Source organism: Cydia splendana, chromosome 2 (assembly GCF_910591565.1).
Source record: "Cydia splendana chromosome 2, ilCydSple1.2, whole genome shotgun sequence".
NCBI lineage: Eukaryota > Metazoa > Arthropoda > Insecta > Lepidoptera > Tortricidae > Cydia > Cydia splendana.
The window spans coordinates 29998050-30011731 of record NC_085961.1 but is presented as its reverse complement, the minus strand read 5'-3'; the positions used below and the strand labels follow the sequence as shown (position 1 = coordinate 30011731).

Here is a 13682-nt window from a genome sequence, read left to right as displayed (position 1 = left end):
GCCTTTTAGAAATGTACCGAGCAGAATCCTACAAAGTTAAAATGACTGTGACATACAGACAGACAAGACTTGCCACTGACGTGGTATAATGGAAGTGACCGTTCCGTTTTTACCATTTCGGCTACGGAACCCTAAAAACGGAACTTCGTTCTACGGGTCGCGTGTCCGAGGTGTGGTCGATTTAACACGTCACAGCTGATTTATGGCCAGAAACAAACCACCTAACTGGAGTTTCGACAAAATTGTGCATTAACGTGATTACTTTAAGTTATGGGGCAAAATAAAAGTTAGTGGGTTTTATTTTAGTGTTCTTATGAAAAACTTGCAATTTCACGGACCGTCCCATACATAGGTATGTATTTTATTTCCTGAGTTGCGACTTTTGTTTCGGCATTTGAAGCATCATATTTATGACCATTTGTCATAGAAAATAAAACTCTTACACGGGAATACACAGATAACAGACAAATTACCATGCAAATAAAAATACATAAAATAAAAGTACATGATAAGATGTGCTAATAAAGGGGCCCACTGATTAACAGTCCGCCGGACGGTATCGGCCTGTCAGTTAGAACAAAATTATGACAGTTCCGAAGAACTGACAGGCCGATACCGTCCGGCGGACTGTTAATCAGTGGGCCCCTTTATTTGCACATCTTATCATGTACTTTTATTTTGTTTATTTTTATTTGCATGGTAATTTGTCTGTTATCTTTGTATTCCCGTGTAAGAGTTTTTTTGGGCAGGCTAGGCTAGGTTTTTTTAGGCTAGGTACTTTTGGGCAGTAAATTTGGTCGCCCTAACCCTAGACAAAATCACAGGTTCCATTTTTTGTATTATTGGTTTTAAACGTATATCTTATGAAGGCTAGCGATATATGTCTGTCGTTATCCGCTTATCGTTAGTCGCTGTCGCTACCATGGCGCGGAAATTCACACGCTGCTTCCAGGGCTGTCGCTTCCTAAGTTTTTGATATGTTTCAGATTTTCTTGATTTATTTATCATTATTGCCATGTTTGAATGAGCCAAGTCGTCGTATCATACTCGCACTACTATAACTGTAACCAATATAACATCAAACAAGATAATAACAATTTGAAAAATCAAAAAATAAGTAGGTACCTACATCATGGCTCAGCCATTTTGTAATTTAAAAAATCGACAAAAAATCCAAAATTCGAACCTGTACGGCTATGATGGTCACTTCTTCTCTACGTGACAGCGTGATAAAACGGTGTGCGTCACTTTCTATCCCACGGTGTTAAAAAGTGACAGTTATTTTATCACGTGGATAAAGATGGATAAAGCCATCTATAATACGCCGGCTGCTCACAAAAGTTCACGAGAATCTGTTGAGAAATGCGATCTATGTATAGAGAAGAGAAAGGAGCTTTTTTGCTGAACGCTTCGCTCGTGCTTCGCTCGGTCAAGAATAAGTTGTATGACGGCCCTGTGCGCCGGCGCCGAATAGTTGAAAGCTCAATGACACGGCGGCCGAGGAATGCCCACGTAGCTTTTTATTGCACTTCCCGCTACGCTCGGCACTACATCACTATTCTCTATTTTTTTAATGCTATACTAACCTATCGATTTTCAAACTATGCTTGATTTTCATTTGAGAATTTTCTTTCAACTTCGTTTCCAAGCCTAAAAAGATTATATAACTGAGATACAGGCCTATTCGGATTTCGAGATAATCACAAGATCTTGAGACGATTTAGAGATCAACTAGATCTACATTTTTTTATTTACATACAATATATATACAGTGGTACTACTAAACGAAATTAATAACTAGCTTAAATCTAAAATAGGCCCTTGAGGCATTGTACCAAGGATGCTGGCGGCATTTCCTCGCTGTATCGCAATGCTGATACGTTGTGCGAGGTAGCCGCCAGCTCTTCGGTCACCAGTTACGTCAACCAGACGCTTCGCGATTTCTGCAAACAACTTATGCGCGCTGGGACCCCATGGACCTAGAGTTTCAACACCAAATGGTACAAAATGGTACTCTCTACCGAGGCTCTTATCTACATTAGATATCGACTAGATGTGACTTGGATATCTAAGTCATAACTTGTCGAAATCGTTCAAGAGGACCTCCAGAATCGCGGAAACGTCAAATTTGACATATCTATCTTACAAATATCTTTAAATTATCCGTATTACTTGTTGAAGTAGTAGAAATCTAATTCATTTTCCGAATCGAGCCGATAGTGTCGTTACAAGCAGTGTACATAATATGGCAATGATGTGCGTACATCATGTATAGTCAAACAAAATATTGGTACATATGTCAAAGACTAATTTCAAATCATTGTATATTGAAATGCTACGCAATCCCTGAAGTCGTTTTGTCGATGAAAGTGCCTAAAGGATGACTCACGCTAGACCGGACCGTGGCGTCCGACATGTAATTTTCTATGACGGCTGATCGGTGATCACGTGCTGCTTTCCATGGAAAACGAAGCTTCGGAAGCTCCGGCCCGACCACGGCCCGGTCTAACGTGAGTCATCCTTAAATGTTTTATGCAGTTAAAATAATTTTTCATCTCTATCTTTTTTGTTGGAATTATTTAGCAAAATATCCAACAAAAAATCCAATCAGTCGGACTTTAAAACAATTATACTTACTTTCTAAATCGCGTTTCGGTAAACTCAAAGCTTCACCAAGCGTGACATTCCAGCGCCCATTATTATGTAGAGTTAAAAACAGAGAGTATGTTGTTAAAGAACAGTTTCTTCCAGTACAGCGTTATGTCATGTACACGTGTCGGCATTTCCAAACATAGCATTTCTACATGAAATGTTGAGAGCGGTGAGGCCCGATTTGACTCAAGAATGTAATAGAACGTGCCTAACTACCTAACTAACAAAAAAATGTGTCAGGTGATGACTCTCTTAAGGGTTCAAATGCAAAAAAATCATTCCTGGGCCGTATATTTTTTTTTTTTAGGAAAATTTATTTTGGCGCGAAAAAAAATGTTCAACTTTTTCCTAATCAGAACAAGATACCGAATATGCCCTTAAACGGATCCCCACTATTTTTTGTTACACCTTGTATGATACAGATTTTATCATCAAAATCGCAATATTACCTTAAACATGGCCAATTTCAAAGCACTTAATTATACGTTTTATCATGTTATAAAATAAGATATGTATCAGTATTAAAGTACGTTTTAATTCATTATTATTTTGTATTATGAGTAGAATAGGTGTGGTCTGAGTTTTACATAATTACAACGTATATAAGCTATACGACCTTCATTTGGTCGATTAAATGCTAATACCTGTGTATGTTTCTTGATTATATACTATAATATATAAGCCTAATATATACTGTTTGTATACATTTTAATTGCACGATCAAGCAACTAACTTTTCTGTATTGTGTGGTTCTTTTAGTCGAATGACTATTATCATACTGTCAGGAAAAAGTTGTCCTAGTAATTTATAGGCAGTTATTTTACTCTACTTGGCGACTTAAGTAATTAGATTGCTTTTTTACTATTCTCCAAGTTTTTTAATATGTTTATTTCAGTTTTTCAGCTATTGATGTTACGCTAACATTCAAATATTCTGAATCATACGGTATATAGAGAGTGCAAGCCCATAGGATGGACGTGGGTTATAATTTTGGAAATTACCCTTTTCGGGGAGATGAAATGACACATTTCCCCTCAGGCGGAGCCGCAGACACGGCTAGTATAATATAAAAGAAATCACATATCACCAAAATCATTCATCAGTACCGAACCTCGCAATAAACAAGTATAAGACGGTCTATAAAGCCGTCTGCGACGCGGCCGTGTGCGTACACGCACACACGCCTGCGTAGAACCAATAACGACATAAATCCACAGTCAAGGCCAATCTAATCTCGATCTTATGCAACATCAATTAAGTCTAGAATCCTGGAGTGACTGATCTTTTGTTTTTGGACCGCCTCTCCACAGGTGTCCTTATGTGATGTCATCTCGAGACAGGTCCTATAGTCGATATATGATCGTATGTTTTTTTGGTTATGGCTCAGGATTTTTCCTTGAGTTTTTTTGAATGATAATTTAAACTATATTTAAATCAGTCATTGATAAAGGCAAAAGTCATAAAGAGGCTATATAACTACCTAAATGAAACTTTATTTTTGACGTACGAAAGTGACTCACAACTTGATTTATTACTGTAAGTTTTGCTACACAGGCCTGAGCGGTGTTAATAATACGATAACTTGTTAGTTCAAATAAAATTCTTTATTCCAAAACCTCGTGGATCACGCCGCCCTTTCCTCTGCCCTACTTTGAACTATTAACTATATTCTGGTGAGGTTTCCAAAAAAAAACCTGACACTCGCTAAGTCCCCCCGCAATCCTGACGAAGGACTAAAAATCCTGACATGTTAGGGGCAATCCTGACATGGCAGGGGCAATCCTGACACTGATGACACCCTACTAGCATATGTAGCTAGGGTTGCCATATGTCATTCTGCCCCATTTGCAGGTCTGCATTTCTTCTCGTTTCTTTAACGATGTATGTTTGTTTGTTTCCAGACCACGGAGAGAGCACAGCAGACGCGAGGAGGACGGACCACGAGCGGCTAACTGCGGGCTCCCTCGCCACTGACGGCGAAGGTAACTATCCTACTATCCTATCTACTATTTTATCGACTATGGTATCGCTGGGGCGATGAGGTTTAAAGCGGACTCGCGCGATCTTCGAGCCGATAACTGACGGGAGATTGCGCAGGATCGAGACCACTGGCGTTTACTCGTGTCGGAGGCCAAGACCCATTTTGGGTCGCTGCGCCATTAAGTAGTAGTAGTGGTAGTATCTTCCGAAAGTAAGCCTTTCAGTGTCGAGGCGTCATACAAATCACTACCGAGTAAGGCGTTTTATGTGTCGCGCTTGCATCATACCGCCACGGCTGCTGAAGTGGTGGAGTATGTACATCAGAACACTGGTTACACGCTGAGTTTGTTCTACCTTCGATCGCGCCACTCGTGCACTTCAACTCTTTAGTGGTGCGCGTACCGCTACCTCTACAGAAGGCCAGCGAGTGCGTCGACTTCTGGCCGAAGCCAGATCTTTGGCTAACCCGCAGAGGTTTGTAGAGAGGTAACGAGTTCTTCAAAGAATGGAACAACAGGTTTTTAAACGATCGGCAACGAGCAACGTACAGAGTAGTAGTACCTCTGCATTCGCAAGCATCTATATTAGGCTATGGTGATCGCTTTCCAACCGCCTTGGTTGCAAGATTGCCACCGGCGGCCTGGTATATCAAAAGTATCAACAAACATTGACCGAACCTCGCCTGCACTTTATACATTTTAACATCATTTATCTATTATGTAAGTAGGGCTAGCCCTTTATAACCTATTATAAAGCAGATAACGTCACGTATGGACAAACACGGTTTAAAGTTAAATCTCGGAGCAACGGCCTCGCACTCGAACTTAGTTCCTGATAACTCGTAACTAGGTGAAGATACGTGGAGGAGAATAGGAGTGGAATTCGAACTTTGATTTCGAATTGAATTTTTTTTGTTGATGAAGTCCGTCTAAGTTAATTCTGCAATGAGTTTGACAGAACAGTATGGTAGAGTAATTATTTTATGGGAATTAACATTTACTATACAAAACTTCATGACATTTGACAGGAACATTTTGAAACATGTTCAAATATGGGAAGTTTGGGCCAGAAGGTTAAAGCAGTTAGAGCAAGGGATTCCAAACTTTTTAGGCCGTGAAGCCTTGGCTACCTTTTTAAAGTTTTTAACGGGCTGGATTGTATATATGTAATTTTCGAAAATAAGTAGTTAGAGCTACATAGTTAAATATGTTGCTAGGTCTCTTCGAGGCGAAGTATTTCCCGTCAAAACACAATTTTCGCGTATTACACCAGCATGATCCGCCCAGAAACCCAGGGCCGTGGCACCACGTGTGTAACCTTGACGATCGATCGCCGCCGCCCCGGCGCCACCACGCCGGCGGCGTGGGACTGCGATGTCTACTGGGGAACGTGGGATTTTGATTTTGTGTTGTCTAGAGTCTCCTGGGGGCCGATTTTTGAAATTCGACCGCTCGATTTCGTGTATTTCGTTGAATAATATCTCTCCACTACTAGGCATTTAAATTCTACTAATAGAATTGAAAACGAGTGGTCAATACCACTCGATTCCAAATTTCTATCGCTCGTATTATAAAATTAGCATTTCGCCGTTTTCCACGAGTTTTCCACCGATTTTCGAGTGATGAAATCGAGCGATCGAATTTCAAAAATCGCCCCCCTGGGCGTAGATCGTTAGTGAAATACCTCAATCGAAAAATGACTATCTTCCACGGTTACCTGGTGCCTACATTAAATGTTACCCAGATAAAATATTTAGATAAATCGATATCCCGTAAGGTTTACTTATGTTAAAACCTACTATAAGGACTGTTATCATACTGTCAGTCTATCAAGTTACAATATTTCAACTATTTTATGTTCGCCCTCTTGCCATAACCAATCACAGTCTGACTGAAACTAAGGATTCAAACCTAGGATGTGGTAATCTCTAAAACAAAACTAGCCGGCGTGAAAACGCTTTCCATACGTTACACGCCAGTTACCGTGGACTTTCTACCTTGGCATGCTCTGCTGGAACCGACATCCGACAACAATGAGTGATGTAATCCCTAATATTAATGCTGCTGTCACGGCGAGCCCGGATTCCTTGCGGGGTTATAAATAAGAACTTTGAACTCACCTGTTTATGCACTAGCGTGCATACTTGAAATACATGAACTGAACTATTTCATATCATCTCTAGCTATAATTTGCGAGATGAATAGGTAATACATAGGTGAACAACTTTTATCATGGGATCAAACGTAAAAACTCCAAAATTTGTTGTCTCATAGGGAATGACGACATTTGAAGAAAATGCCAGTCTTAACTGAAATAATGCATGGAAATACTCGATTTTGGCAATGCAGTTCATAGTTCATTAACTATTTGGCAGCCGCCATGCTTGTGAATTCCTGTTGTTTAGAAACTTATTGTATTTTTCCCAATTCCAGAGAAAGGCACATGGGAAACGGAGTGGTGCCGGCTAGCGTATTGGGAGCTGGCGCGACGCGTGGGCCGCCAGTTCGGCGTGCGGGTGCGCTGCGTCGACGTGTTCGGCGGCGCTGGCGCCGGCCGCGCCGGCCTCTGTCTCGACGCGTTGGAGGACGCCACTAAAGCTGATCAGGTAAACAACCTTTAACAGAAAAAGATTTAACAAAGCCATAAGTAAGTAGAAATAAGGTTCATTTAATTTAAAGACACTATTGTATTAGGATCTACATGTAAAAATAGTTGCTGTATTTAATAATAAATAAATAAATAATTTCATGTTTACTTCACCAAATGCAAGTCAGTCTAAATAACAAGAAAACATAGCATACCTACTGTTTAGTCGTTCAGGTTTTATGGACCTCATTAGTAGTTCCGCTTTACCAACTGGGACCAAACGATAAAGTTGCTTTAGAGCCACTCCGCACTAGCGTCTCCCAAGCGTCGGCTTCTAGTCAACTCTATGGCTGCTGCTCGACGCATCGTTGGCGCAACTGCGCAGTGACGTCATTTTCCATAGCGCCGCCTATTAGACGCTGACGCCCAAAAGACGCTAGTGTAGGGTGGCCCATAGAAATAACTCAGTTACTATTGTAGGTATGCCTTTAATAATATTTCCAGACTTTGGATTCAGTTTATTCTAAATTCCTTTATCAGATTCTGATTTCATAACAAGATCAATTCTAAATTAAACTCAGTAAAAAAAACCCAATTTAAGTAAGTACGTAAACTTACATGGTTTTTAAATGTATCCACGCATTGTAAGACACTTTATCATCTTTAGGTATCTAATAGTGTAAAATATAAATATCTTAACTCTTAAGAATGAAGAAATTATGCAATTAAAGCACTTTTGTAACCATTTACGGAATTAATGGTCGACAATTATCACATCAGGGTAATCGTTCGGGCCGTTTGAACCGGTGGCAGATTTCCTCTGGTGTTTATTAATTGAAGCATGTACCAACAGCAAAACTATTTAGCTGACCAATTGACCATCGGTCAACTCTACGGCTTTGCAATGAGGGTTACGATTCGTCAATGGTAAAATAAAATAGTGTGGACGGTGATTTCTCAACAATAATTCAGCCTATAAATAAGACGCCGTGCGGATATATCGGTCATTGGCGTCCAAAAGGTTAATTTAGAAATCTTACCTCCATACACGTTTTACTAAATTCGCGTGTATGATTTCATTCGTTTAATTCGTCTCTCACAAAATTTTAAGACCTAAAACTAACTGCGTTTCGATAATGCACGAGTTTGTACATAATACGATCTTTAAATTTTAAAAGCTACTAACGCTTGCCTGCAAAATAATAAAGGCCGTATAGACTTATACAATGATTCTAGTGATCCAAAGGTTATCGTGTCTTACTACGAGCAGTATTGAAAACAGTGCTAAATTTAGTTTGATAAAGATTGTATTTATCATACTATGTATCACTTGCACCTAAATAACGTGCTTGCATATTATTTTACATTTCATTAGAACTTATCAAACTGCAATCGGGACTTAATCGCGTATCTAAGTTTTAAAATTTACCTCCGACGTTTAATAATCACGTTTAATCGACGTTTAATAATCACGTTTAATCGACGTTTAATAATCACGTTTAATGTTTGATAATCGTGAAAGTTTAAATCAGTGTTTTTTATTGACTGTTCTGTACTACAATATCGTTTAATATTGACCCACATCTGTTGTTAAATTACTCTGTAGGTATAAATATTTGTCTACAATTATACCTCTACAGGATTTCAATATCTTTCGAAACACGAAGAGAATTTATTTACATCAGCGCTCTAAAATTTTAATTGCTTAATCTATTATCATCATCATCATCATCATCATCCTGTCCTAGCCGGTTTCGGCCTCGGCGACTGGGTATTTACTGGCTAGTGAGAGCGACGATCGTGATCGTGATCTATTATAATTATAACCTAACAGTAGTAATAACTAGAATTCGAGTATTAATTAGGTACGCAGCTAATGAAATGAGTACCATTTTAGTACCACTTAGCGTACTAGTAAATAGGTTCAATAATTAAAATAAAATTATGCATTTTCATAACCCCAAACGTTATATATGGCCCTAGTCATTTAACTAGCATACCTACTCGCGGTTAAACATATTTTTTATGATGAACTAGCTTTTGCCCGCGACTTCGTCTCCGTGAAATGATGATGAAGATTGATAAAAACTGTCCTATGTCCTACCCCAGGCAAGCGATCGACCGGTTTATGCGTGAAGAGCGAACAGACAGACAGAAAGAGTTACTTTCGCATTTAAAATAGGTATAGGAAAATGCTCTGTAGGTACCTACTGTAGAAACCTGAAGGAGCGTCATCAGATAAGTTAATAATAGTTTATGAGAACTAACGAAACCATTTATTTGGTTCCAGGTGAAGAAGATCCGTTCCAAAATCGGTCTGGGCGTGACTCTCTCCCTAGAGTCAGACGGCGTGTGGCTATACAATAGGAGCCAGCAGCCCGTGTTCTGCAGCTCGCCCGCGCTGGACGCGGCGGCCGCGCGCGCGCTGCTGGTGTGGCGCGTGCCGCCCGGGCACTGCCTGCGCGTGTTCGACCCCGCCGCGCCGCCGCCCGCGGCCTCGCTGCCGCACGTGGGCCCCGTGGACCCGCGCTCCGTGCGGATCTCCTTCGCCAAAGGCTGGGGCCCCAAGTACTCGCGCCGGGACGTCACCGCCTGCCCCTGCTGGCTCGAAGTCCTCCTCGCGCCCCCCAGCTGACCCTAGTGCTTGTAAAACTTTTATACGGGATTGTGTTTTTATAAACGTTTTTACGGACGCGGTGTTTATGAACTTAACCAATTATTTATGTGATGTTAAAATTTAAACAGGTTTATGTGGAGAGGCCTTGTAACCAGTGATTTTAATGAATTTATTGTGTGAATGTGTACTCACGGGAGACGCGGGACGTTAGGAGAGCCACCATTGTCATTACCGCATTACTTCATGTCATTACCATGTCACTTCGAGTCATCACCATGTCACGCCATTTTTCGTGAAGTAACTCGCTGAAATTGGAAAAGCCAATTTTTTGTGGAGTGCGACTTATTGCCTCTATTCGTTGCTGCGTTTTCTGTGAGCATTGCTCTGTATCACATGTTTACATCTACGAATATGTCAGCTTCATTTTGACATTAACCCTTTCAGGACAGATCAATACCCACGAGTGAGGTGGTTACATTTTGATAACATTTTTAACACGTGTCAATAGCCTTCATTTCAGTTATGTTTATATACCGTCATGTTTTTCCTGTTTTTAAGGAGTAACATGACATATTTTCGTAGCTGATATATTTGTAGTGGCAAGTCGTGTGATACGTAGCACTTTTGAAAGTCATGATATTTATGAGGCCTTACTGTCAACGCTGTGTGCACCATGTATAGTCACCTATACAATTGTATGGATTGTATTATGTATAGCACTCGACTTAAGACAACGCGAGACTGTAAATAATAAATTAATACTTACAATTATGTACTATAAATATGTAATTAAACTATTTATATTTTAAAATATGCCTTACCTTAGATTGTACAATTATTTAAGAGTTAGTGTATAGAGTTCTTTTTGTACAGTAATTGACACTGATGTATTGCGAGATAGTTTGTTTAATGTGAAGGCTGTGTAAGCATTTTTAAGCGGCCTTGCGCCGAGCTACACCGGGAACCATGGCGATGTCACTAAACAGTGCTGACATTCCTGTCAACCGACCGACGTGACACTACTCTTAAACTACGAAGATCTGCCAATTTTATAATAAAACGATTTAAAAATAGATAGGTAATGTCTACAGAATAAACATTGTGCCTTGCGTTGTATTCAAGTACCTATAATAAATCCAAAATTTACGTAGGATACTACTGTCAATTTCACTGGCCTATAAAGTTAAGTCTTTACATAGTTATACAAATGTTTGAATGGAAAAGCTCGAATTTAAGGGTAAAGTATATACATAACACGCTTTAGGACCGAGTGAGTCGATGACAATAAAGTTTATCTAGTCTTTAAAGGTCTTGCTTCGTTATCCGCGGCTGCCGTCTCGGCCAGGGTGACTCGCTGTCAATGTCACTACCGTTACCGTTTGCTGTCACTACCGGTTTCACTATTGACTGTTTCTAAAAATATTTTTTCGGCATTTCTATGTATATGCAAACCAGATGAAACTGATGTGTAGTTTCACTTTTAAGAATACTTGCATGCATTTTGGCCGATTCGGTAGGGAGTAGTTTTTTTATGTAGATATAAAATCACAAGTAGCCGGTCGGCTTAATCCATGTTTAATCCTTTGGTCTAATAATTTAAACGTTTTTTAATACTTACTGTTTTGGATTCTTATTAGTATTACCTATTAATTCGCATTTTTCAAGCAACGATTGGTACCCGTCTTTCTAAAGGAACAGATAAAGAAATGACTTGAACTGTGCGGCTACTTGTGACTATCTTTGTTGCGAATTCTATGTAACTTTACTAGGCACTGCTCAATGTATTCATTGTTTCATTCCGGGGGCCTAGCCAAGATGCCAAATGTTTGCAAAGAAACGGTTATGTCTCTCTGTCGCACAGAAGTGTGATAGAGAGACATTACCGTTTCGTTACGGCGCAAACGATTGGCATATTTGCTAGGCCCTCTGAATTAATAAGCTATCGCGGCTACATATTTACACGTAGCTCCATTTAGACAATAGAGAATCTTGAAATTATAATGACCACTGACCAATATTATATTTAAATCAAACTTTTGTCACACTTGAACTGTCCAAGAGTTTAATTTTACATAAAAAAAACTGTTTTTAAAACCGTTTGATAGGTCTATAAAATCCAATAGTTTTGTTAAAATATTATTTATAACGGTAATAACATGCCAGTAATAGATACATTTAGCTGATAATAGCCATTGAAATTTCAGTCACTATAAAAAAATAAGGTCAATATAGGGAAGATCGGATAAGTTTATTACTGGGAAGACCGTCATATGACCGATGCCTTTGTATGCGTACTTCGCTCAGACACAGTCTGAGAGGAAGATTCACTCCTGCTCTACCGACCATCTGTAAGAATTATCTATGTGAACAAATGTAATGGTTAAAAGCGACGAAAGCGCTTGTAGACGGTCTTCCCCATATTGACCTTGTTAAGATTGTGCCTATCTAGATAGAACGCCTCTTGTTTACGCGGTCACAAAATTTTTGAATGTTTTGAAGCATAATGTTGATTTTAAAGCATTAGGTAGGACCGAATGTTGTTTAAAAGATAATGTGCTGTTTAGTCATTGCATTAGACTGATGTACGCCTTAACAAATACACGTATTTTTAAACAATGTATAGATCCCGTCTAAGATGAGGAGAAATCGGATTTTGGGGGGCAAAATTAAATGACAGAATCTGGCGATAATTTGAAGGTTCCGTATCACTTACTCGATAATAATACTAAAAATAACACTTTGAATGCTGGGAGCGATCACTAGTACGGTCACGGTCAAGGAGTTATTACAGTATCAATTCGTACCTTGTCACAGGGACGATAATAGGTATGAGGTCCTTACTTACTTTTATATTGATAGTCACCGTGACAAGTTACGAAATGATAATGAAATTAAATTAATTGACTGAAATTGGAAAAGTATCGATAGGTTATCGATATGGGAACTCTAGTTGTCTTTTAATGTTGACCCCTAAAATTTAGAAGATAAGTTTGCATCGATTTCGGAAGCGACAAGAGTGTGGCAGTGCTGTTATAAATGTCTTATTCCTATGAAAATATGGCATTTATAGTGGCGCGGTTACACTTTGTCGATGTCAGATTGCACACTTAGCTTAGACGGACTCTAAAGTCCACGCACAAAGTGCACGGACCCTACACAACTTACATACATTACTTAAAAATATGTTGATAATAAAAAATAATAATATAAATTTTAAATAATGTAGATAGGTAGTAATTGTTATCCCTGATTAAGACCTAAGTTGTGAGCGCCTGAGATCAAAATGGAATTAAATAAAAGAACAGATTATTTTTACACTTGAGTTTTAATTATTTTTTATCCCTAGCGTGGACGGTTGATAGAAACAAATACAACATAAATATATTTACAAAATGGAATAGAATAAAACAGGCGGCCTAGCTAAGGTGACAATCGCTTGCGCTTCGCCATCGAATCACTTTGTCTCTCTATGACTCTTCAATATTAGTGCGACAGTGACAGATGCGTTTCGTTAGCTACGGAGCGTTAGCGATTGGCATGTTGTCTACGGGGCCAGGAATGACAAGAAGTTTTCTTAAACATACTAAGGTCATGTGGGGTAAGATAGACATAGTTTATTTTAGTCGGGGCAAGAGTAACAGTATGAGGATTCCCTACAAGTGTTACTCTTGTCCCAGAGTTTGTCTTACCCCATTTGACCGTATACAGCACACATATTTACGCTAATAACAGTTCACATTATCACATATCTAGACTAAATACGAGTATGTAGGTACACAAAGTACTATAACCAAATGATAAAAGTCACAAAACACGAAAATTCATAATATAAATTTTAGGCAGTAGG

The 13682-nt window shown here is 39.2% G+C and overlaps 1 protein-coding gene across 1 annotated transcript in view; it reads left to right on the top strand.

Annotated features, from left to right (window-relative positions):
- The window catches only part of LOC134806125 (mothers against decapentaplegic homolog 6), a 40742-nt gene extending 27592 nt beyond the window's left edge, over positions 1-13150 (top strand). The window contains exons 3-5 of the mRNA XM_063779408.1: positions 4554-4634; positions 7065-7237; positions 9509-13150. Of these exons, the coding sequence (XP_063635478.1) occupies positions 4554-4634; positions 7065-7237; positions 9509-9853 (599 nt within the window). The 3' untranslated portion in view covers positions 9854-13150. The remainder of the gene's footprint in view (positions 1-4553; positions 4635-7064; positions 7238-9508) is intronic.
- The last annotated feature ends 532 nt before the right edge of the window (positions 13151-13682 follow it).